At 38.3% G+C, this 27,550-nt stretch overlaps 1 protein-coding gene across 3 annotated transcripts in view; it reads left to right on the top strand.

Annotated features, from left to right (window-relative positions):
- Nucleotides 1-914: 914 nt before the first annotated feature.
- The window catches only part of arhgap18 (Rho GTPase activating protein 18), a 43,457-nt gene continuing 16,821 nt past the window's right edge, over nucleotides 915-27,550 (top strand). For 2 of the 3 annotated variants that reach the window (XM_084090558.1, XM_084090557.1), the window contains exons 1-2: nucleotides 10,017-10,204; nucleotides 23,818-24,026. In XM_084090558.1, the coding sequence (XP_083946684.1) occupies nucleotides 10,020-10,204; nucleotides 23,818-24,026 (394 nt within the window). In that variant the 5' untranslated portion in view covers nucleotides 10,017-10,019. Of the gene's footprint in view, nucleotides 1,052-10,016; nucleotides 10,205-23,817; nucleotides 24,027-27,550 lie in introns of those variants that run through there. The other variant, XM_084090559.1, reaches the window with a different exon arrangement.

Consider the following 27,550-nt stretch of genomic DNA (forward strand, 5'->3'; position numbering starts at 1 on the left):
AATAAGATTGCCATGTTTAGACACGTCTCTCAGACACCGCCTCACGCAGGAGCTTTCCCATAGCGTCAACTGCATGCCGCAGCGTTTAAGATCCACTTTGGGGGGGAATTGTTTACTGACACGATGCAAAAGCTCTACAGGCACTGAATTAGGCTTTTTTCTCAGTTGAATTTGTGGTGAAATGTGACCTAGACAAGTTTTAGGGACTGTTTACACGACACCGTTTTCATGACACAGTCTCCGTGTAAACAACAAAAACGCAAATCTGTGAAGACGATGACATCATGCACATGTGTATCACGTGTTCAGTCTGTAGTGTTTCATCGCCATCTAGTGGCCTGGCAGCAGAATACATCGTTTGTAGCCGTTTTCGTGGATCCGTGTGAATTGGGATCGTTTTGACAATGGTGTCGTCTGTACGCAGAAAACTCAAAGGAAAAACTTCTCCATTTTAAGCATATTGTTGTCGTGTAAACATACCCTTAGAAGGGAACTATAGATGTAGTAGTGCAGTTAAAGTGTGCTCTAATCCTGAACAGCCGCTGTCCTGTAATCCGGTTGGATTAAGTGCATGAAGTATTAGCAGTAACACGCCACCGCCTCACGATAGTTATGGTGGAAAGCATTACCATATTGCAAATTGTGTCCATTATTTGGTGTATTTGGTCATCTCAGCACCCGATTTAATATATATCTAAACATGGAGAGATTCCACAGGCGATCAGGTCTTTCTGATCTGCTTAATACGTTCAAGCAGTTATAAAATGACTGATTCAACATAAACATGAGGAAAAAGTAAAATAGCAAAGAACTCCTGCTCGCAATGCAGTGTGTGGTCAGGTTTTCTGGCGGCGTCCTGTGTCTGAGGATTCTCTCGTGGTGTCAAAAATTCATTAATCATTTAATGGGATTATGCATAGGCGGAGAGAAGGGAAGCAGGTGAGGTGCGTGAGGACTGAGCTCAGTACATGCTGCCATACGGGGGTCACACAGCCCTCTGACCCCGGCCCGAGGTCATGGTCACCAAACTGGTGTGTTACCTGCAGCTCTGGTGAGTACGCCGGGCTTTTTACTCTCGGTGAGACCGCTGGGATCATTTAGAAAATGACGTGTTTGAGGCACAAAAAGCTCTTAGATCAAGAGTCACTGTATTAGATCAAGTGTCTTTGCTGCCTGTAAAGTCAAGTATTTGCTGCCTGTAAAAACAGGGCAATTTAATTTTTACCAGTATTTTGAATTACGCATGGCATTGTGTTGTGTTTTAGGGTCAAAGGAGATCAACTTAACACAGTTATCCTGACGGATAATTACCAGAACCTTTTCCGTTTGTGTCTGTCAAATGCTGCTGGATTTTTCTCCTCACTAATGTCACTTTTAGTTAATCATGTTTGGAGTCTCGGTGTGTTTGAGTCAGCTGGTGTTTTGGTGATTTTAGTGGACGTATGAAGCCAGTTCTGCTCAAGAATCACATGAACCAGAAACATCACCCACTAACTAACTAACTAACCACAAACAAACACACAGCATTAACCGTCTTCATCTTCAACGCTATCTATTGATTTAGCTGTTCAAACCCGACAAACTTGATTGTTTTGATTATAAAGTGTGTTTGTGCAACTTTCTTTACTATAAGTGATGCTTGCTTTGACATAGGACTATAGTTAAACTGCAAAGACATTCAGACAAATTTTAATACTTCAATACTACTTAATACTTTTTCTTTACAGTAGTGGTTGTGTGATTTTTTAAATAACTATGACTTCTTCTCTGACTGAAACTGTAAATACAATTGAATTGGTTGTCAAAATCATTGCAAACATTAATGCATTTGATGGTGTTGATGAAATTTGATCACATTTTGTGGAGACTTAATGAAACGCGTAGTGCATCAACAAGAGCAGCATGCAGAGAGACGCTGATTGCAAATGCATGATAACAGCAGCATGTGTGGAGCAGCTCTGACACCTCTGCTATTAACAGATAACATTTCAGCCCATTCTTCAGCCGGCCTGTATCCATTTCACCCCGAGAAAGGAGAAGAGCTGTTTCCTCCAGCAGAGCATGAGATTTCTGTGGAGTTTGAGCTCAACGTTTCTTTCTCAGCCGTCTTCCTCGTGATCTGAATCTAGGACGCTGTATCTTTCGTGATGCCACGTGTTGCTCTGAGTTTGACTGTAACCGGCTGTTAATGGCCGTATCTAGGGAACGGCTGCATTGAAACAGTACTTTCCACAAGAAGGGTTGTTCGTCACAAACTGAATGACAAATACATAAGTTATTATTAGAAAAATGATCCAAGGACAAATAGTTATCTTTAAATAAAAAATAAACTCAGAGCATTGAATGAAGCTGAGCTTTTCATGATGATGATGATGATGATCAGCTCTGAATATGAAGCTACAATCTGTAGAGCTCAATGTGAACCACGACACTGAACAAATGCGTCTGACGCCAGTGATTAGATGTGGCTTCAGAGCTCATGTCTGGCTCATCTGTTTCACCATGAGGGTTAAGATGTGGACAGCCACAAATAAACTAAGCCTATTAAGAATGATAAAGACTCAGAGATGATCAAACTGACCTGCTACTCTCTAAAACTGACCATGCTGTGGCTCTAACAGCTCAAACAGTAGAGCGTTGGGCATGGCCAAGGTCATGGGTTCGATTCCCAGGGAAAGCAAGATCTGATACGAATGTAAAACGTGTACCTTGAAATGCAATGTCAGTCGCTTTAGATAAAGGCGTCTGCCAAATGCATAAAAGTAAATGTAGAAACGGATTCAGATGAGAAGGTGAACCTCTATAATGGCTGTAAACTGTCAGAATGATGTGTTTGTTTGTGTGAAACAGAGAGAGGCTGAAGACGCAGAAGCGAGCGGTGAACACTAGAGGGCAGTATCACAACTGAAGAAGAGCTCGACTCTCAAACCTGCCATTCGCTTATGTTTTCCCACCCTAAGTTATCTATAACTAAGAAACTGATAGATTGACTTCCTGAAGATTAACACTGCACTCTCAGAAAATAAAGTACATAATTGTACCTTTAGGGGTACAATGGCTTGTCACTGGGGCTGTACTCTCAAGGGTACAATATTGTACCTTAACCTTTAAAAGAAACGGTACATATATGTACGGTTATATGTACATATATGTACCTTTTAATGCTTTTTGATCCTCAAAAAAATACATGTATGTACCTTGAGGTCCAATAATAAGCCCTATGGGGTACGTTAGTGTAGGGGGGACAGAAATGGACTCCTACTGTACCCCTATTTCTGGTGTTTTGGTCAAAATATTGCACTGTGTTCAAGTTGTCCAAGATGTCAATTGAAGAAAACAACAAAAACTCTAAAAAAAAAAAAGACCAAATGCATTAGCCAAAATAATCCACATATGTGAAAAGTTGCACAAAAAAAGCATGCATGATAAAGGTGAACAAAAGACTACAAAAAAGCAAATCTGAGATAAAAACAACATTTGGGTCACAACATTTGTCATCAATGACAAACCCCTAAACCTCAGTACTAAACTTTGTCCCTTGTCCCATCATGCTTCGGACGTCACATGAGTGATTCCTGAGGTCATGTGTTTGTTGAGGACAGCGATCAGACGCTCCATGCTGAAACAATCCACAGACGTCCCACAAACATCCAGCACATTTGTACATGCTTTTTTTTTTATGCTTTATTTGAACATTCAGTTTACAATGTGAAATAACAGAATCAGAACACAACAATAATTATTAAGAATAACAAAAATATAAAAATAGTGAAAGAAAACACTTCAATAACATCATCGCACAAAACAAAAAACAGTTAGACAGTGATGTAAATAAAATAAAAAACAAAAAAAAGACAAAAAAGAAAGACAGAGGGCATTACTTAAATGAAAAGATATCTAAACATTTATAACGGTAAAAAGTTTGTAGGTCTTGCAAATCTTACATGTTCTGAGTGCTTTTGGGTTAAGGGAGGAAGAAATTGTAATCAAATAATGTTTTATCTCTCGTAAGAATACCAAAAAAAAATGGTTTACAATTTGAAAACTTACATTTGTGAATATAAAATCTACACAGGAAAATAATTAAATTTATTATAAAGCAAGCATTTGAATCCGCTTCAAAAAATCCAAAAATAACAGTTTTGGGATTCATGGAGAAATGTTGCAAGATATTGCTTGAGATAACCCAACTAACATCTTTCCAAAGTTGCATAGTAACTGAGTATAACTGAGTATAACTGAGTATAACTGCACGACCAAAACAGTGAAGAAGAGTTTCAGTGTCATTCTGACAGAAAGAGCAATTAGTGTCAAAATCAAATCTGAATTTTTTTTTTAAGAAATTTTTTGACTGGGTAAATGTTATGAATTAATTTAAAAGATATTTCTTTTACTTTGTTTGTGAGGAGAATCCTTTGTTGTACGGACCATATATTTTTCCAATTTTAAATGATCAAAAAGACCATTCCAATATGAGATTGCAGGAGGTGCAGAAATAATGTTCTCAAGGAATAGAACTCTTACTTTATAATTTCTTCCTTTTTTTTCAGTGAAACATATCTCACCAACAGGAGTGTTGACAGGTTCAAGAGCCCATTTGTGCATGCCAGTCAATAGCATCATGACGGATGACGTTACAGGTCACATGACGATTTCAACCTGGTGGCTGTAGCATGTCCATAATCACTACATAGTTAGTTTCTATGAAAACTACTCGCATACATACTTCCCTGTTAACAAATATATGTTGCAAGAACGTTTTGCTAACATTCCCTTTAAGAAAATGTTATTTCTGTTTCCCCCTGTATATCATTTTATCCCTTAAAACTCATCTTTGATCACTAAAATGACATTTAAATGTTGTTTCCTTGAAATGAATTTCTACATGCCTTTAAATAGCTTGAATGTAACGCGACACTCTTCCCTCATTTAGTATGCGCGGTTCTATGAATATGCAATGGTGTCGACTTATGAATTTACACATGCTTTGTCTTAAAACATTATAAACACCACATATAAACAACACTGAAAGCTGGATTTTCACCACAGAGGGACTCATTTTGCAGACATTACGGAAATGTTACTTTTGAATGTTCTGAAACAAGAAGTAACATTTAAATGTAAGAAGAAAATCCAACTAAACATTTTAGAAAAAAAAAGGCTCCATATTTTTAGAACATTAGTTCTAAAGAACATTAGTTCTCAGAACAAGTTCTGAGAACGTTTCCTGGTGTTTTTAGCACTTCATTAACAGACGGAAAGTAAGTTCTTCATCAGTATCTACTCTGACCAGACACAATTATGGACAAAGCAACTTTTTTATTTTTACTTAAACCAGTAACACATAAAATTACTAAATTTTATGTGTTATAAACGGTAATTTTTTAGTATTACCATACTAAAGGAACTCGTTATTAAAAATTTTAAGAACTCTATAAAAACTCCATAGTAACCATTTTTGACAACTACCAACCACCTAGTAACACCATAGCAACCACCAAAAATACCGTAGCAACCACCCTGAACACCCTAGCAACGTCTAGGGTACTCTAGGATGTCAACTTGGATGTTTAAGTCATTTCAACTTAAATTACATTAAACTGACTTAAAAAAAATTAGTTGAATCTTGCATAACTTCTGTAAAAAAGTTGAAAATTGCTTTACTTATTTTGACGAGTTAAAGCAATGTAAAAACACGTTGTTATAACTTATTGATCATATAATTTTTTTTACAGTGTATCTGTAGAAGTGATATGCTTTTGCTTTTGTTGCAGAAATTACACCATTCACCTAAGGCAGGTGATGCTTAATTATTAATTAGTCAATATTTTGATTGTCACTAACACACCATGCATGATTGTCTTCAAAAACCTCTTAAATCATTTAAATTTGTTATTTTAAATATACAACACAACGATAATACCACATGAGACAATGCAAAAAAAGTTTGTGTTTTCTGCCGTCCTCATTAATATTGTGCATGGGTCTGATAACAGATCAGCTGTGAAACAAACATGTGCTTCTGGTTTGGACCGTTCACAGCTTGCAGACGCTCACGCTGAACAAACGGCTCTGATGATGGTAATGGAAATGTGCGATTGTGTTCTGAAGAGCGTTTAGGAACTGAACTGAATAAATAATGTCCTCCAGTGTTCCTCCACTCTCAGCTCGGCCCAAACACAGCCATCAGTCAAACCACACACACCTTCAACATCTCTCACATTATCACAGTTTATTCGCTATAGTTTAGAAAATGGTAATAAAATATGAGCAGAACTCAGCTGATATTTGACTGGTTTTGTCCGTCCTTCTGTTAGACTGTCTCACACATGAATTATGTTGAATATCTGTCAGCTGTTAAATTTAACTACATAATTAGATAATACCAGTTTAGCTCAACCAATCACCAAGCAATGCTTCATTGTGTTCAGTCTGTGTGTAAAAAGAGCATTAGCAATTAAAGAAAAAACATTTAAAGGGGTGGTTGATTAGGATTTCACTTTTCTAACTTTAGTTAGTGTGTAATGTTGCTGTTTGAGCATAAACAACATCTGCAAAGTTACGATGCTCAAAGTTCAAAGCAAAGGGAGATATTTGCTTTTACAGAAATGGCTTTTTAAGGACTACAACAAACGGCTGGTAGAGACTACACCACATTCCTCCCGGGTCAGTGACATCACCAACCCTAAGATTTACATAAACCCCGCCCCCTGAACGCGATTTATAGATTATCAAGACAGAATATGCTAATCAATGACTAGAAGATAACTACACATCAGCTTCATAAATTCATCAACTAACCATTCAGAAATGTCCTGTTGCTTCTACATGTTGTCACTTCTTCTCAAGTCTCTCCATCATTGTCTGACTTAAAAGGCTAAAAGATTTCGATATCTGTGGGGTATTTTGAGCTAAAACTTCACATACACACTCTGGGGACATCAAATAATTATTTGACATCTTGTGGAAAGGGAATTATACCACCCCTTTAAGCAAAACATGGTCAGATAAAAGTGTAAACATTTTTTTAAACTTTTTTTATAAATTTTACTGGTAGTCACTGTATGAAGAATTTTTGGGTATAATATGTCACAGTTTAATATGTCATCAGGAAGGAGGATGTAATTTAATCTTGACCGTGGGGCACGTTGTTGTTGTTAACACACAAAAGGCAAATTACAGGCAAATGAAACAAAACGAGCACATGTCTCTCAGCTGTAGGCTTGTGTTGGGTCACCGAATCTTCTGATTGGCTCTGCTCTTTGTACAACAATGACATCAGCAAAAGTATATTTCTGACTGGAAAATCCCTAAACGGGTGTGTCTGAGATCGAAACCATTTTAAAAGGATAGTTCACCCAAAAATGATAATTATCCCATGATTTACTCACCCTGAAGTCATCCTAGGTGTATATGACATTCTTCTTTCAGACGAACACAATCAGAGATATAATAAACAATATCCTGGCTCTTCCAAGCTTTATAATGGGAGTGAATATTACTTTAGATTTTGAAGCCCAAAAAAGTGCATCCATCCATCCATCCATCATAAAAGTAATCCATACGACTCCAGGGGGTTAACAGAGGCCTTATGAAGCATTGCGTTTGTGTAAGAAAAATATCCCTATTTATAACTTTAAAAAACTATAATCTAATAAACTATAATAATAAGAGTTTATTGCCCAGCTCTATTTGTTTGAACCGCAAGAGGCGTCGACTCTCACCTGAGCTTTCACCACTCCTACATTATGTGTCGGGTCAGAGGTCACTCGTCAGGCTTCGGGTCAGAGGTCACTCGTCACGCGTCGGGTCAGAGGTCACTAATCACGCGTCAGGTCAGAGGTCACTCGCCAGGCTTCGGGTCAGAGGTCACTAATCACTAGTCGGGTCAGAGGTCACTCGTCAGGCATCGGGTCAGAGGTCACTTGTCAGGTGTCGGGTCAGAGGTCACTCATTGGGTCAGAGGTCACTCGTCAGGTGTCGGGTCAGAGGTCACTCATTGGGTCAGAGGTCACTCGTCACATGTCGGGTCAGAGGTCACTCGTCGGGTCAGAGGTCACTCTTCCACCGGAGCCAGACTCGCGTACAGACAGTGCTTAATTTGAGCCGGATCCTGTTCCGGAAAATGTCAGATTTTTGCGTTCTGGCACCGTGAGAGACAGAGTAAGCGCGGGTTAATGCAGATTTATTTGGAGGTTATGTTTCGCTATTGGTCCTCACTCCTCAGCATATATTTTGATCAGCTTTCAGGTCAAAATCACTACCATTGGTTGGTGCTTACTGCTTGTTGTTATGCATGCAGTAAAACGTAAAGTTTAGACAGTAGCATAAAGTTTGGAGAGAGTTATACCTGATGAATTATTCTAATATACAGTAAGGGAGCGCGGGGCACAACGTAACACGGGGTTAGTTGTAACACGCTTGTTTTAAATACTTCCGCACATGCTTGGATGACGAAACTTTGTGTATTTACTAGTTGCCATATCAACTATTTTTGGAAGATATCCATAGACATTTATTAAACCATAGCAAAAGTAAATTTCTTACTTAAGTTAATTTTTCATCTCTATTTTTTGTGTTTATTTAAAATAAGACAAATCTGATATTATTTTAATCTCCAAGATGTTATTTAACAGTTGAGATAGTTCTTTAATGTTTCGCTAACTATCAGAAGTTAAATCCCAGTTGTGCAGGCGGGGGCATGTTGTAACACTGCGTTACAATGTGCCCCTATTAGAAATATGCTGTTATATTCTATACTTTTATTAATTTTATTGAGAAAACGTGAGAAAAATGTGAATAAAGACTGAGAGTCAATGTTCAGAAATTACTAATTATTTATTTGTTTTGAACTATGTTGTATAGCTGTGTTTTCATGTGTTCGTAGTCAAAACTCAAAAATGAGTTTATATTTAATTATTAAAAATTGTCATTTTTTTATATGAAAAAGTTTTTTAATTGTATTTTATTTAGAAAATATTTTAGTTTGTTTTGTATATTTTTTTTATTAGATCAGATAACATTTTAAGCTGTCATATGTTATGTTACAATGTGCCCCACACGTTACAATGTACCCCACCTATGGGGCATGTTGTCACATTTCACTTCCATTCTTTCGGGGTATATCAAGAAAAAAGTATATACTGTATTAATAAAACAAAAACACATAATTGTTCTAGACATGTGGGAAATTAATGTGGGAAAAAATAAATACTCTGAACCATAAGTAGATTTACACAAACTGAGAAAGTCAAAAAGCGTTACTTTGTGCCCCGCCCTCCCCTAGTCAACATTTGAAATGGATCAAAACCTTTCATCAAAGTTATAAATGAATTCTGAACAATACCCGTTTTACTCTTAGGACAACTTAGAAGAACCTTTGTTGATCCACTTCAAATGTTGACTACTGTAAATTAGTTCATATCGCCAAAATGTCAATAACGCAGTCAAGCATATTTTCATTTTCCATATCCACGAGTAAAGCCGATGGTGTTTCTGATAAAAAGAGATCCCGAAGATGGACTGCTAAAACTAATTAGAACAGCAGGAAAACACGAGCATCGGGAGTTAGATCAGTCAGAATCAGAAAGCGATGTAGTGGAAAAGATATGAGGTGCCATTATTAATTAACGGAACTAAGGTAATTAAATAAATACACATCAGCTGAGATGCGAGCTGAGGTAAATCACTGGGGATCAATAGATGCCGCTGTGCAACAGTATATAAACATGATTTAATCTCTGAGGGACTGACTGAAGTTTAGGCTACTGTCTAATTTAGAGCAGCACAACATGAGTCTCGGCCCCGCTGCATTTACTCGTATATTTTATGTGTACATAAGTTATTAATATTCATGAGTGAAGCCTTCACCATAATAAATGGTAACAATGTATGCATTTCAGCCAATCAGGTGGGTAAGCGTGACATAACGTGATTAATATTCATTAGACGAGTCTTCGCCACGCCAGGATTGGTCGTGTCGCCGCCCAGTGGGCGGAGCTTCATGACTCTGATTATTCATGTTGTCAGGGGAGAGTCGAGCGGCCGCAGTTCGTCCGAAGTTACACCGAAACTTCCCTAATAATGTGGCACTGAAGATGAGTCGACAGCAGGACGAGCAGGGCGTCGTGTTAACCGCTTACACCAGCAACACTGAAGCCGTGCTGAGAGCAAAGGAAGAGCAAACGGAGTTTCTAGGAGCGAGGTGAGGGATCGCATGAGCGCATTCATTTATTACCCAGAGCAGTGTGCACTATTTATGGCAACTGTATCCTAGGGCTGTGTCTCAAACCCAGTGAGGTGGGCGTCATATGCGTGCGCGCCACCATGCTGCCTAGCTAGGCATTACACAGCCCTAGTGTTAGGGTTAGCTCTGAAGATGGACGGATCTTGTGGAGATTTTGTGGAAGTTTGTTGAGCAGCTGCTGGTAACCTAATATTGCTGTTGAGTTTGGTCTTCGTGTGGTCTGATCTACTTCAGCTTTTGAGGGATTGTGTAGTATTTGGGAACTTGTTACTAAGTTAAGTGGTCTAAATGTGTGTGTGTATGTATGTATATATATATATGTATATGTATATGTATGTGTGTGTGTGTATGTATGTGGAAGGCGTAGGACCATAAAATGTTCGTCCAATCATTGGGTTCGGTCCGAATGCAGTGATACGATGTCCTACCTGTCTGTCAACATGTGTATTTTCATACATCCCCGCACCTGCTCGCGCACACATCACGGTCATCAGTGTGTTTCATGCTATGCAGAGTTAGGGCCGTTCATTATTACTGTAATGTTATGTTATGTGCTTTGAGACATGAGGTAGTTTAACGCTGTCTCCCATGGTGCTTTGCAGACTCTGGCTTTGGAGACGCTCTGGAGGGAGGGATCTAATGCTTTCAAAGCTTGCTATTGCTAGACGCTCTGAAAATTGCCTAGGCTACCTACTTTAAAGGTCCCGTTCTTCGTGATCCCATGTTTCAAACTTTAGTTAGTGTGTAATGTTGCTGTTAGAGCATAAATAATATCTATAAAATTATAAAGCTCAAAGTTCAATGCCAAGCGAGATATTTTATTTAACAGAAGTCGCCTACATCGAACGGCCCGTTTGGACTACATCCCTCTACTTCCTTCTTTAATGACGTCACTAGAACCGTTTTTTGACTAACCTCCGCCCACAGGAATGCTCCCTCAACTCTACCGAAATACGTTTATGTACTTGCGCACTTCTTATAACTTACTGTGTTTACTCAGCTCTTACGGTGATTTTCTGAAGTAAAACTGACGCTTCATCTTTTGTGTGATGCACAATAAACTTTATTAAACTCATCAGTATATGTTTGATCATTCAGACAGCAGACTTGTAGACTATTAATAAATAATGGATACATACAAGCAGATGACAAATACGTTATAATAACCGTAATTAAACTACTAAACTATACCTGTTCCATCTCTATATAGCACTCTGACTCTGTAGGCATTATTGTCCGACTCGAAATGAACACCGTTACTGAGAGTTTCTGATATTATCATCATTCCGGGAGATGAAATTGTCCTGAGAGACTGAGCTCATGAAGCTCCGCCCCCTGGGTCGTCCAGCAGCAGCTCATTTGTATTTAAAGGGCACACACTAAAACAGCGCGTTTTTCGAGATAGGTCTGACTGCAGAACCGCAGAACCATACGTCATAGCAGTGTGAGGACGACAGCGCCAGCCCAACAGTCTGGTGCCGGAAGTGGATACCATACATATCCACCTTACATATACCATACCTAAACCTACCCATCTCCACCCCCTGATCCCTAAACCTACCCCTAAACCTACCCATCTCCACCCCCTGATCCCTAAACCTACCCCTAAACCTACCCATCTCCACCCCTTAGATGCTTTTACCCCGCCCACTTCCGGCATCAGACTGTTAGGCTGGCGCTGTCGTCCTCACACTGCTATGACGTATGGTTCTGCGGTTCTGCAGTTGGTTATTGCGTTTTTCTGTGCCCCAAAAAATGACAATTTAAACATGCTGTAAAAAATGATCTGTTGGGTATTTTGAGCTGAAACTTCACATACACACTCTGCGGACATCAGAGACTTATTTTACATCTTGTGAAAAGGGGCATAATACGGGACCTTTAATCCAGCTCGTGTCACAGTGTGTTCTGTGTTTAAACCAGGCGTGCAGATGTAAATTCATGTTTCACACCCTTAATGTTGACACAATTTTCAGCTTAAATAAATATACATTACTTAAACCATCAATAAAACAACCATTAACATTAACAATGCAACTATTATTATTATTGTTCTGTTTATTTATTAAAAGGAAGTATATTTCTCATCAAGTTTTCTCATCATTTTTATATAATTCTAAAATAATAACTATAACAACACAGGAAAAAACTAATGTTAAGAAATAACAGCTGTTCTTTTTAATAGTCACTCATTATTGGATGATCACAGCTGGTAAACACTGCAGCGTCACATGACCAAACCACAGGTTTATCAGTGGCTGATGCTGATATGATGCAGTACAACTGAATTACAAGAATGAGATGTATGTTATATTCCTGAAATGCTACAAAACATTGCCTTATAATTCACACAATTATAGCCTCAGCCGATAACCACACATCCTCACAGACAGTGTTATCAGTGGATAACGGGCTACGCTTAGCCTATATTTTGAGTGAATGTTATAGTAGCGTGAATACAGGCACAACGGGACACTTAAGATCAGTTAGCTAAACTTTAGTGTTTATAGCTTACTTGTTTAGTACAAATCCAAAATATGAAGCTCTAGTCTTGGAGTTTATTAACTTCACATTTTTTAACTGATCTTCTACATTTTTTCCAGTTGTGTTAACTTATTAGGGTTTACTGTGTTCACTGTTAATGTTAATCTATTGTGGGATGTCACTGATGTAGCTATTATAACATATTTGAACAGCTTCAATGACGAACGATCAAACATGATGTTCTTTATAACTGGCATCAGCCATTGAAAATCCCACAGCTCTCATGATTTTTCTAGGGTAACTTTTGCCGTTGAATTTTCAGATAATCTAGTTTATGATAGTATTTTGTCATAGATTATGATCATATAATTTTTTATTTGTTATTTTTCTTTATAATGATACACAAAAGAGTAATTATAGTTAAATATAGTTAAATTATAAATTCTACATTGATAAAAAAAAAAAAAAAAACCCTGCTGATATCGGATCGGAATCGGCCAATACTCAGGTTTTTTGGGATCGGATCGGATTGGTTCTGAAAAAATGGAATCGGTGCATCCCTACTCTTATTGGAGGATCTCGTGTGATTGACAGGTTGCTCCGCCCTCGTCATCAGAGAAGAGAAGAAGTCAGTTTTGATTTCATGGTGCCTTTAACAGAGACCTGAACTAATGTCCACTCTGTGACGTGTGTGTGTGTGTGTGTGTGTGTGTGTGTGTGAGTGTGCTCCTGCTGAAGCTGACGGTGGTGAAACGGGATGCTGGCTGTTGTGTGTGTGTGTGTGTGTGTGTCCTCAGATGTACAGGTGTTCTCCTCCTTCAGCAGCTGCGAGCACAACTCCCTCGAGGACTCGTCCGGCCGGAGCACAGCAGCCTGAGGAGAAGGTTTCTGTGTTCCTCGTGTGTGTGTGTGTGTGTGTGTGTGTGTGTGAGGCTCTGCCAACTGGCCTCTGGCTGTTTGCTTGGGCATCTGCTTTTTGCTGGTTGTTTGCAGACGGCCTGTTGTTTAGATTCAGCATGGAAGCATGTTTAAAAAAAGATGTTTCTGTCTATAATTGGATCTAACAGAACACTGTGTGGGAGAATAGTCCATCACAAAGAAACGTCTGTCAAATTCCAGCTCAAAATAAAAGGAAATTGCCTATTTAAGCACTTTTTTATTAAGAATGCTTTACTGTAGTTTATTTCCCTACCAAACATTCGCATCATTCTGCTGAGCTCGCTTATGTTAAAGGTGCTGCTGTGTGTTTTTTTGACCGTACTAAAGCATAAAAATACAATGATATGTTTACAGATATTTAGGAAACATGCACTGGTTTCTCTGAGAAACACTTCTACAGCCGCTTGCTCTGCTTTGAAACGTGCTGTTTTGGTTTTGGTCTGTGTGACTCCGTGTTTCGACACCCCGGGTTGCCAGCCATGGGCGAACAAACTGGGTCAGAGATCGCAGATTCTGCCCGACATAAAAGCCTCAAAGTCTCTATGAGCAGGAGCCTCATTTATAACCGTTGCGTCCGCACAATCGGGCCCTGAGAGAGCCGTACGCCACTTCCGACGCATGAGTTGTGATTTATAAAAACAAATTTGACGGGAAAATGTGCGCACCTGCACGCAAACTCTGACCCATGCGTACGAGCGCTTTGGAGACGGAGCAGTTTGGCGACACCGATGGTGAGCTGGAGTTAAATGTCTTTTTGGTCACTTTTAGACAGAATATCTAAAGAAAATTAAACGTATACAGAAAGATAATACATAATTTCACTCACCAAGCCTGTCACTTGAAGCAAATATCCATCCCTTCTTAAATGTGCGCGATGGGGCGTTTACTGACGCAAATAACAGTTTAAATAAATAAAATAATGATTTAAACTATGTTTTACGTTCTGATATAAACATTTAGATGAAATATGCCATTCAAATTAATGGAGTTAAACACTTAAACATGAAATCATTACTGAGAAGTTACACATTTTTTTTATATTCAATCAATAGAAATATTTGTTGTGGTTGCGATGATGTTTTTTAACACTTCTCCTGTGGCGTGTTTTAATGTTTTAACCACAGAGATAATTGCTTATCATGATAATACCAGATTGTCTGAGAAAATGGTTTCATGCAAATAATGCCCAAGGCCTATATCTGTTTCCATTAAAAATATAAATCAATTAAAAATACAATTCGGCCAGTGGAAAAGATTGAGAAAAACTTTCTCTGAAATGTATTTTACTCTATTTGATTTATGTATTCAAAAACAAGGCAAGGATCGGCTACATGATTTTTATTAATGTAATGTGTCTTGTACCGTTAAACATGTTATCACGTGGATGAATAATCATATGCAAATGATATGCAAATGAGGATCTGCATAGTAAAACTAGGCATTGTAAGCTCCATATATGGTTATTCTCATTGTTCAGGAAAAAAAAAGAGTTCAGAAAGCTATCGGCAGATTCACACACAAACTCACAGCTCTAAAAAATGAAACATTTAAAGTTTAAAGTCAAAGTTTCATGAATGAATTCGATAAGATTATTGATTAAGATTATTGTACATAAACCATTAAAATGGAAAACACTGAATTTGGAAAAAATAAAGCAGCCTGTGGAGTCGGTGTGTGTGCGTGTGCGCGTGTGTGTGTGTGTGCATGTGTGTGTGTGTGTGTGCATTAACTCATGATGTGGCTGAACTTCAGCATCTCTCTGATGAAGGTGAAGTATCTGTGAAGGTAAACATGGATCATGCACATGACGTTGGGAGTATCTCCGTGAGGAGCATGGAAGGGTGTGTGTGTGTGTGTTTTGTGTTGTGTTTGATGGTTTAACCGGTGCTGACATGGTAAACATCGCTTGACTTTCCATCCTGTGTGGCTGTACCATAGCATAATGAATATTTCATTCATAGTGCGCTCGTGCTTTGTGTGTGATGTCTGCGATGGGCGTTGGATGATCAGCAGGGTCAGGACTCAAAGATGTCTCTTTCACCACACACACACACACACACACACTGTACAGAATAAACAAGCGCGATCGTAGCCTGGCCTTTATCGCTTTACCATTGACACAGATCATCTGCTCCTCTATGTCTGGTTTGAGAAGTTCACTTCAACACAAATAAAGCTGAGATTATGTGTGACGTGACATGTATGCTCTTATTATGCAATCTTTTAAATAAAAATATATAATAATAATAATAATAAACTTTATTTTCTAAAGCATCTTTAAAAGTAGCATCTCAAAGCGCTTCACAAGAATGAGATCCAATAAAACATACAATTATACAAACAATGCATTAATGAAAGTGTCATACAGACAAAGTAAAAACAAAAAAAATAAATAAAAGCATAATATCAAAAGTTCAACAAGCAAATAGAAAAATATAATAATAATAATCAGATAAAGGGACGATCTGATTGTGTTTTGTGTGCCACTGAGAATTCGCTTTAAGGAAGCAAAGAAACAAAAGTAGGCATGAAATAGTTTCCGCTCATGCTGAGACGTGTGAACTCTCAGACGGCTGTGAGAGAGAGCTGTGTTCGGGCATCTGAAGTCCTGATGTGATAAACTATGACCTGAGCATCGAATACACTCGCGTCTGTTCCCCATCCTTCTTGAACAGAGTAAAGGTGGATCTACACGGCCCTGATGCATCAGCGTTCGGCTGTTCCTCCGATCCCGCTCGGACTCCTGAGCTTCTTGAGCCGTTCCCATGGAGACGCCAGCAGTGAGTCCCACAGGATCAGGAAACACAGCTCATAATCCACTGCTATTTCCCGAAGAGGAGTGTGTGTCGTGACACTCGCGCACGCTGAGATCATACGAGCCCCCAGAGGAACCGTCAGTGACTTCACTCCCAGTACATGCAGCTCTGCTTATTATTTATCAATTTGTATGGAAGCTTCAAGGTAATTGCGACTTTTTAATCTCACAATTCTGACTTTTTATCTCAGAATTACATGATATAAAGTCGCAATTGCAGGTTATAAAGTCGCAATTGCGAGAAATATACTTGAAATTCTGTCTTTTTTTCTCAGAATTGCATGTTTATATCTTGCGTGATATAAAGTGATATTACGCAATTGCGACTTTATATCTCGCAATTCTGACTTTGTAACTCGCACTTGCGACTTTATTCCACGCAATTGCGACTTTATATCTCACAATTATGACTTTATATCTCGCAATTCTGACTTTGTAACTCGCACTTGCGACTTTATTCCACGCAATTGCGACTTTATTCCACGCAATTGCGACTTTATATCTCACAATTATGACTTTATATCTCGCAATTATGACTTTATATCTCGCAATTCTGACTTTATATCTCGCAATTCTGACTTTATTCCACGCAATTGCGACTTTATATCTCGCAATTCTGACTTTATATCACACAATTCTGACTTTATATCTCACAATTCTGACTTTATATCACGCAATTCTGACTTTATATCACGCAATTCTGACTTTATATCTCGCAATTCTGACTTTATATCTCGCAATTTTGACTTTATATCTCGCAATTCTGACTTTATATCACGCAATTCTGACTTTATATCTCGCAATTCTGACTTTATATCTCGCAATTCTGACTTTATATCTCGCAATTCTGACTTTATATCTCGCAATTCTGACTTTATATCTCGCAATTCTGACTTTATATCTCGCAATTTTGACTTTATATCTCTCAATTCTGACTTTATATCTCGCAATTCTGACTTTATATCTCGCAATTCTGACTTTATATCTCGCAATTCTGACTTTATATTCTGACTTTATATCACGCAATTCTGACTTTATAACTCGCAATTCTGACTTATATCTCGCAATTCTGACTTTATATCTCGCAATTCTGACTTTATATCTCGCAATTCTGACTTTATATCTCGCAATTCTGACTTTATATCTCGCAATTCTGACTTTATATCTCGCAATTCTGACTTTATATCTCGCAATTCTGACTTTATATCTCGCAATTTTGACTTTATATCTCGCAATTCTGACTTTATATCACGCAATTCTGACTTTATATCTCGCAATTCTGACTTTATATCTCGCAATTCTGACTTTATATCTCGCAATTCTGACTTTATATCTCGCAATTCTGACTTTATATCTCGCAATTCTGACTTTATATCTCGCAATTCTGAGAAACAAAGTCAGAATTGCGAGATGTAAACTCGCAATTGTGAGATAAAAAGTCGCAATTATCTTTTAAAATGTTTTATTCTGTGGCGGAAACAAGCTTCCATAAATATGGCCTGTTAAAATTACAATCTTTTTCTTTATAAAACACAATGAAAATGTATTGTAATAATTTCTCATCTAATGAGAAACTGTAATTTAATTGGCTTCACACACATGCATGAATATTAATACATGCATACTAAAATATAAATATAACACAAAATGACATAACAGATGGAAAGTAAAAAATAGATCACCAATGTAATACTAGTTTCATTGCTTTGAACACCATAAACAGTGATTTTTGACACATGCACTGTATGCATTTGGGTATTATTGATACAAATTTCCTTATAACATAAAAAAAAAACCTAAAATAGAAAATAATGTCACTTAATGCGTGGATCGCATAGCTATCTGATTAGTTATAACGGTTCAGGATTTACACCTGGCCACATAAGTGTCTCCGCAAAACAAATATAAATCTGATCTTCTGTTCCCGCACTATATGCAAGTTTAACGTTCAAGTCAACGAAAGCAACGGATACATATGAGCTGCACTTTATTAATCATCAGCTAATCAAGCTAATCAGCTAATCAGAGAGCGTTAAAGGAGAGGTCATATCATGTGGCTATGCGTGTTTCAGTAGCGCTGTCATTTACCATGGTTATGTCATATTATATCAATGTTAAGTGATAAGAGCACCTCATGAAAAACACACATACCAATAAAGTGGTGCTTTAACACAAGTCATTTTAACCTGCATATGCAATATTGTAGGGGTGTAACAATATATCGTGTCACAATATATCTTAATACAAAACTGCAACAATATGTATCTTGGACAGTGGCAATCTGTATTATGGTTAGTTCACCCAAAATAAAATAGTTTACACTTTATTTTAAGGTGTCATTGTTACAGTGTAACTATATATTTAAGTACTGAGTGATATTAAGTAACTACATGTACTTACTATAGGGTTAGGGTAGGATTAGGATTTGGTTGAAGGTTAATTGCATGTAATTATGCATCATTTACTGTTATTACTATGGTAAGTACATGTAACATATGTAACAAAGACATTTACAATTTACCGTGTGAGAAAAAAATCAAGTTTACAGAGTTTTAGTGTCAGTAGTACATTAAACTGCTATATGTAATGTTGAATATAATGTATAATAATGCAATGGGGGAATATGTGTGGGTCCTGATGATGCCAAATGTCTGTTACCAGTAAAAAGTGGCCTGCATTATTTTAAATATATCTAGTCAGTGACAGAGATCAAGCATATTCATCTAAAATAATTCAGTATTTTCAGCTTCAGAATCATGAATATTGTTATTCTGGTGTCTCTATTGTCCTGTGCTTTGGGTTTCCAGCACCAAGTCCAAGACTATTCATTTACACACACAATGTAATACAAAATCAGTATTTTAATCAACAGTAAAAAAAAAAAATTGTTTTGTTATCCTTTTATCAAATGTCTTGGAGTATCACAGTAATATGGTATCGTGAGTTCAGTCTCGTGATATGTATCGAATCGTGACATGAGGGTCTCGTTACACCCCTACAATATTGGTTTAAATTGAAAATAAAGTCAAGTCCCATGATCCGTGTCTGTTTCCCTTTGAAATGCATCACATTATGCAGGTTCAGTGTGTTTCTCTCAGCGGTGTAACATGAACGCACGTCTCCAAGCCGCCGCATTCCTCCGCCACACTCCCGCTCCTCATAGAAACGGCTCACACTCCCACACTGCTTTTGGCCCTTTGACTGGACTCTGTAACCACCACCAGCCCGTCCCGCACTCGCACATCGCCGCGAGGACACACAGTGTGTTAGTGTTTGTCTGCTGTAGACTGCCTCTTTTGTTTGTCTATGCAAAATGAGCAACAATGTGACTCTTGACCCTTTCTCTTTCTTTATCTGCTGTGTTTCAGCCTGACCTTTAGCATGTCGAGTCCACCGAGAGACGAGCGCACTCCCCCGGTTCCCCTCGACACGAACGCTTGTTAATAGCTAAACCATGAACGCCAGCGTTTATGACCGAGGAAAGGTTGTTGATTTTCCCCCTTTGCGTTTGAGAGCCGTGTATTTACAATGAATGATTTGAGATGCTTGTGTGTGACCGACTGCTAATGCAAATCACCTCCGCTAACGTGACGAAGAAGGGTGATTTGTTAAAGAGTAAATGCTTGATTTGCTCTGGCTGGATGGTGTTGTCATATTAAAGACCCCGTGAAGTCAGAAGTGTTAGTTGCTATATGCTAGTGTACTCTTAAATGTTGGCTAAGCAGCTTTTAGCAGATATTCTCAATGGAAATGAACTTCTTTCTCTTCTCATGCTCAATCAAATACTCGTTCTCCCATCAAATCATGTCCTTCTCTCTGAAACGGCCTTGTATTACTATTAAATCCTAATCTAATCATGACAAACTATATATCGTTGGAAAGGTCTAAGACTCCTTAATAGATATTTTGCCAGTTTTTTGTTAAAAATTATGTAGGAACAAAAATAGATTAATTTATGACAAGAGTGCACCTCAAAAAATCTACATCATAACAGGAGTTCTGGCCTTTGTCACAAAAAGTCGACGCACACACTTTTAATAATTAAAACTTTGGTTTTCATGCAAATTTTTTTTAACCAAAATACATAAACTAGTATTTGTCCATAAAAAAATATAAAATAATATTATCCTCTAAAAAGTATAATATATATATCCTCTAAAATATAATATTATCTTTTTTATCGCCTTTTTTATACATCACATATTTTAGTAGTTATCATAAATTAGGTATCATTCGAAAGCTTACGAACTCAGAATTCATTCTGTGAAAACCGATTTGAAATTGGACTTTGCGTTACCATAGAAACGGTACTCTAAATGATTTTATCTGGCCTCTCCCCTTTTGGGCGTCGTCATGTTTCATAATTTATGATCAAAACCTTTTCTAATCTTGACAAAACGCATATTGTCAGAAAGGTCTGAGTTTCAAGGTTGCATATTTTGTGACAGAAGTGTTATTTGGACAGAAATGTATTCATTTGTTATGGCAGAATGCATACAATTAAATTCAAGGGAATTCAATATCACCCGGTGGCTATTTCTGGTATTACGCCTAAACAAAATCTCATGGGAACTTCAATTTTTGTGATATCAACTTCAAATTTGGAACACAACTTGGTTAGATATATGGCTTTAATTTTGTAGTAAAAAATATTTTGTAAAATACATATTTTATAAAAAAAGAAAAAATATTAAGTACAGTATATTTGATTTACTGTAAGTTTAAACTTCCCTAACTTTTTCATACTTTTGAAGTGCTTTCACTTCAGCAATACTCTTCTGACTGTTTTCTTTAAAACAAGACCAAACTTAGGTCTATATTCCAAAGCATTCTTGAATTACAACCATTTAAGTTTGAATAGTGCATTTTAACGTCCATCCTCATAAAGGAGTTAAGGGGTTAAAGCAGCCGTGACCCAGAAACTGAAGAGCTACTTTCTGCTTGATCACCGTTTTCCAGCGACTGCCCCCATTACAACCTCAGTGAACTGAAATCTTTGGATACAAGCCTGATCCGAGCCAGAAGACTGCTTGCCGACATCAAGTATCTCGGATGTCCAGCAGGAGTGAAGAGTGCTGCGCTTTGAGCTTTTATTTATACCTCCATCCAGCGTCTGAGAGAGCTCTCTGTGCCCGTCCTGCCCCAGAAACCAGGCAAACAATCAGCCTCACAATAGCATCTTTATTTCCTTGTTTTTGGGACTTCCTGTCCTGATCCCGTTGGCAGGATAAGCAGCGGGAGCTCTTCATTCCTGCTGTGTCATGCATCCAATGAGAAGAAAAGACTCAAAGCAGAGTCATATTCAGCACTTCTGTAGCACTTTCCCCCCTGAAGTCCGCTAGTCAAGGTTTCGTTTCCACTGTCAAACTTCTTAGCATGATTTTTCTCAGTGAATTTTGCCTCTAAAAGATTTCACACATTCAGAAGTAAAATCTCCGCACAGATTATAGCCTACATATTTACTCCAGAAACTAACTCTACGAACATGGAAAACAGTGATAGATTGACCTCTCAACCTTTACACAAATCCAATGCAACTTTGATGGGACCAAGCCAAACATGATTATGTATTTCTACTCAGCTAGCTAGCACATGGCAAACGCTAATACCTTTTCATATACTGTCTACTTTTTTTTAGTGTATAACAGTGCAGATCGTAAACCAATAAACACGGAGAATGCAAGCATTGTTTGCTCAGGCTCTGGCTGGCGTTCTCAGTGCCGTCAAAATAAAAGTCACAACAACAAGCGTGGCTTACGTCGCTCAGAGTTCCCACCGGCGGTGCGAATGCAACCAGGAAAATGTTCCTAAGGGAACCAGTAGGTCTCTGGGAACCTCCCTGATGGCTAGTTCCTATAACTACCCAGTGCAAAAGCCCCTAATATTGATCAGTCTATAATCCCACAACACTTTGACGCGATACTAAACTTCAGTGGAAAAGTAAAGCGAGCCGAGCCGAGTCGTGCCACACAGTGGAAAAGCGCCAATAGTTGTGCAAACTAGGACAACTACTAATCAATCAAATGAATAGTAATTGTCAGCGAATTTGATTATCGATTAATCAAGTCTTAAAAACTTCCGCCAGTCATGTCACGTTACAGTTGTGAATAAACCATTCCTGTGGACAATCATCAAATGAATGGAAGAAATAATAGACTGATTAATTGATTGATTATCCAAATCATTAGTTGAAGCCCTAGTGCAAACTTGGCTTCACAAAAATTAAATTGAACCTGAGGAGCCATATAATAATTGCTTTTTAAGAAACATCACACTTTAGTTTAGGGTCCAATTCTCACTATTAACTAACTATTAATCACGACTTTTGCCTCAAACTCCTAATTAGATGTAGAATAAGGTCATGCAGAATAAGGCATTAATATGTGCTTTATAAGTACTAATAAGCAGCCGATATCCTAGTAATATGCATGCTAATAAGCACTTCGTTAATAGAGACAATTGGACCCTAAACTAAAGTGTTACCAATGATTTGTAATATAAATTTGCAGTCTTGGTGTTCAGTTCAGTGGGTGGTGAATATCAGTCATCATAATTACAATAAAGGCTTTTCATAGACACAATTTCCCTCATTAAAAATACATTTCCCTTCAACTCTTGTCAGACGCTGATGATTGAGTGAGCGAGTCCAGCACAAACAGAGAAGTGCTCATGTTGAAGCCCTGCTGTCTGTCACTGGTGTTGGAGAGCTGACTGTGAACAGCACTGGTTTCACCCATAGACTGTATAAAAATATGGGCATAGTGTCCGTGACGTCACCCGTAGTGTTTCTGAAGAGCATTTTTGAAGCCCAAAGTGGGCGGAGCCGGCCGTCGCCATCTTGGCAGCGTCACTCCCGGATAACCAAAAATGTGCAGCGAGGCGGATTAGCTGAGGTGACGTGACGCTAACACACAGCAGACAAACGGCTAGTAGTGACATCAGCGGCAATCCACCTGTCAATCAAGTGGCCACACCCTTAATTATGCAGAACTTTAAGGCTTAATATGATTTAAACAGATGAGTTATAAAAATATTCACCCCCCTCACAGTCGTCATGAAGTGAAAAATTAGCTATAGACCAAAACCACTTTTAGCACCAGGCTGTGAACATGTTTGTTTCTGCTGGTAAAGTTGGGCAATTTAACATGGGGGTCTATGGGATTGACTCTCTTTTGCAGCCGGTCTCTAGTGGCCAGTCGATGAACTGCAGTTTAAGTCACTTCCGTGTTGGTTTCGAGAGGGACATGAAGGTTGCCGCTTGGTGTTTCACCCAAGGTCTGAACATTAATGATTTGGTTTATCTGACATCTGTCTCTTCTCTGTGTTGATGCAGCCGCAAAACCGGTCAGTACAATGTCCAGAGGAGCAAAGGCCCCGCGGCGGCCCCGGGGTCGGGCCCCGGCAAGGCCCCGTACCAGCGCTGCAGCTCGCAGGACTCTCTGGACGAGCAGGTCATGGTGGACTACTTTAAAGAGCTGGAGATCATCCAGCGCAGTGGAGACGCTGAGACGCAGGAGGACGAGCCGCTGAAGGTGGCTGACGGTGAGAGCACTGCACAGTCCTGCACCACTGTCTGATTTTCTAACATTTAACCTCATTTTTTATTTGGTATTTTTTCATGACAATGAAACTAAACAATGTTTAGTTTTTTTTGCATTCATCAATTTTTAGGTTTCAGGATTTTCTTTTAACCAAACTTTGTTTAAAGATGATTCTCAACTATGCCATGAAAGATAAAACTGAATGAACTGATTTGACCATTTTACTTTATGCAATATGTGTGTAAAATGGCCAAACATGGGTTTTCCAATTCAATACACTGTATCTAATTTGCTTATCAATGTGTCCTTAGGGCAACATGCAATGAAAAAAGAAGTGTAATAATGGGAGTAATAGTTGGCAACATTTTCATAATAATATCTAATATTTCATAGGAATATTGTTATGTAATTTCTTTCCCTATTCACTTGTTGTATCTCCCCAAAATGCCTGATAAACATGATGTACATGTTTGATTTACAGTCCTCTACAGTGGACATGAAATCAGTGCCCTGTTCTGTAACAGAAAGTCATATTTTGATTAGAAACCCCATAACATTTTCCTGAGATGTTGATTTAAACCAATAAACAATTTGAAAATGAATCCAATTTAAATTATAATCACAATATATTGTCGTATTTCCATAAGAGTGCTAAATTTGATCACTAAATTAATGTCAGTCATTTTTAAAGATCAAGCAGAAGTTAAACTCCCAAGCGATTGGTATCTCTGAAAAGCCCTGAATGCTCTTAACAGGACATCCCAACTGAGAACTGTGACATGTCCTCAACTCTGGACAGTGGGTCCCAGGAGCTTAATTATATAATTGTTAATGCGGATTAGACATACTGTGTTGAGAATGATGACAAACCACGTCGTCACTTGCCAAGTTTCCATCCACCTATTTTTATGTGAACTTTGGGATCTCGCATAAGAAAAACACTGGATGGAAATGCATAAATTCAAAACATTATGCGCTCAATTGAGATGATAAGACATAAACTACAATGAGAACCGAATAAATCCCTCGGTGCACATTTAAAAAAAAAGTCATGTGACTTTGCATGATGGGACGGCATAACTGGACCTACCATTGGACCGATCTCGTTGCACAGTATGTGGAAAGTTGTTTTGCTCATTCTGAAATGCCTGAACCAAAGTCTGTCGTCGATGGCAGCATCATTATTTTATTTTTACACAGAGGTCTGTTAGTAAAATCTGTTGACTTTAGCTATTTTTGTTGCATTATATGCTAATGGTTACAGTTTTGGGCGCATTATTTGTCCTTTAGACATTGCTCTTTAAATATAATAACCATCAGCTGTTTGAAAAATGACCCACATTTGGTTTTTGACCATTGAAAATGGGTAAAGTTCAACAATTTACTCATGGAGTCACATTTAGATCCACATTTCTCTGGAAATGAAAAATATTGAGAAAAGTTTGTTAAGAACCAAAATCTAAAAGGATATTAAGATATCTTAAACTCTTGAGTTATAGGTATGCAGATTGTGGAAAAGCTGTCACTGTTGGCATAAAATGCAACAAAGATTGCTGAAGTCAACAGATTTCACTAACGGACCTACCAGTCTCTGTGTAGAAACAAAATATTCATGCTGCCATCTTTCTAAAGTCATTTTACCCTCCTGTGATTCGGCTCCAAATCTCAGGTCAGATTTATAATTTTGACTCCACTCATATTCAATAAATATTAATTCATGACATTTAATATTTTGCCCTTTATCATTTATCACAGAAATAAATATGAACAAAATCTAAAATTTGAGCTGGTGAAGTTTCTGAAATTAGTTTGAATTGAGTTCACTTAAGCCGTCTGGATTCAGTCTGTGTTTCTGAGCCTCTGTGGATTAAACTCGACAGATCTTGTTCAAACCCTTGGTGAGTCATTCACAACACTATTTCGTGTTGCTAAGCTCCAACGTAAAAGTCTTTATTGCACAAGATTGTGATGACAAATGGGTTCTTGTACATTTTCAACATATTTTCTGCTGAGTTCAGCATGCTATGCGAAGCAAGATTAAAACATGACTTGCACTTGTGCTTCTGCCAGACTGCTGGCACACACGGCACACGTGAACACTGCAGGCGGTCCCTGGATCCTGATCCTGAAGTGTTGAACGTCATATTAAAGGGGTGGTATAATGCCCTTTTAACAACATGTAAAATAAGTCTCTAATGTGCCCAGAGTGTGTACGAGAAGTTTTAGCTCAAAATACCCCACAGATATTTTTATATAGCATGTTAAAATTGTCCATTTTTGAGGGTGAGCAAAAACGCAGTTTTGTGTCTGTCCCTTTAAATGCAAATGAGCTGCTGCTCCCGGCACAGGGGGGGGAGCTTCAACAGTTTGCACTCACACAGACATGCACTGAAAATTTCAAAAACTTTTAGCCTTTTATGTTCAAACCGGAGTCAGAAAGATGGAGAGACTCGAGAAGTGACAACATGTAGACATTTCTGAATGGTTAGTTGGTGAATTTATGAAGCTTATGTGTAGCTTCTAGTCATTGATTAGCATATTCTGTCTGGATAATCTATAAATCGTGTTCTGGGGGCGGGGTTTATGTAAATTATAGGGTTGGTGATGTCACTAACTGAGGAATGTCGTGTAGTCTCTACCAGCCGTTTGTTGTAGTCCTTAAAAAGCGATTTCTTTAAAAGCAAATATCTCCCTTTGCTTTGAACTTTGAGCGTCGTAACTTTGCAGATGTTGTTTATGCTCAAACAGCAATATTAGAGTTCTCAACGGGCCTGAAAATTACAACCCGACCCGGCCTGTGGCTTTTAAAGCCCGGACCCGATGTAACCCGACACATCAACATGAATTATCTGCCCGAACCCGGCCCACGGCCCGTTTTTTTTTTTTCTCATACACGTATTATCATGACCAGCAGACGGGAATTCAAATCAACCTTTAATGTTCACACCTTTTAATAATACAAACAATTCAAACAACTGAAACAATAAACTTTAAATATATAAATAGGCTGTAGTAGCAACGGTGAATTCACCTGCGGCAAGTTTACTTTTCACCAACTCCATCTTCTTCTCTCCAGGCTAAAGGCGTGCACGCAGCGGCGTCAGGTCCGCCCGCCCCTCTCCATGATGCACGTTGCACGCAGCAGCCAGACTTTCTTTACCGTGAACAGCAGCGACGATTAATAAATGTTTTTTTTTTGTTTTGTTTTTTTCACTGAGCGGAAAAGATTAAGCCCGAGGTCCGACCCGACCCGAGTCATTTGATTATATTTTCGACCCGAACCCGCGGGTCCCGTCGAGAACTCTCAGCAACATTACACACTAACTAAAGTTAGAAAAGTGAAATCATAATCAACCACACCTTTAAATGTCTTACGTTCTCTTTTACCTTTAAATAGAAGGCCGTAAAACGTCTTAGAAGTCTTGAACAGCACAGAGGAGTGCGTGTTGTGGGCTCTGAGATGATGTGAATTTCAAAATTAGATGGACTGAAATTAGATCTGTCACTTTAAAAATAGAAATAGAG

Source organism: Abramis brama, assembly GCF_963993115.1.
Source record: "Abramis brama genome assembly, chromosome: 18".
NCBI lineage: Eukaryota > Metazoa > Chordata > Actinopteri > Cypriniformes > Leuciscidae > Abramis > Abramis brama.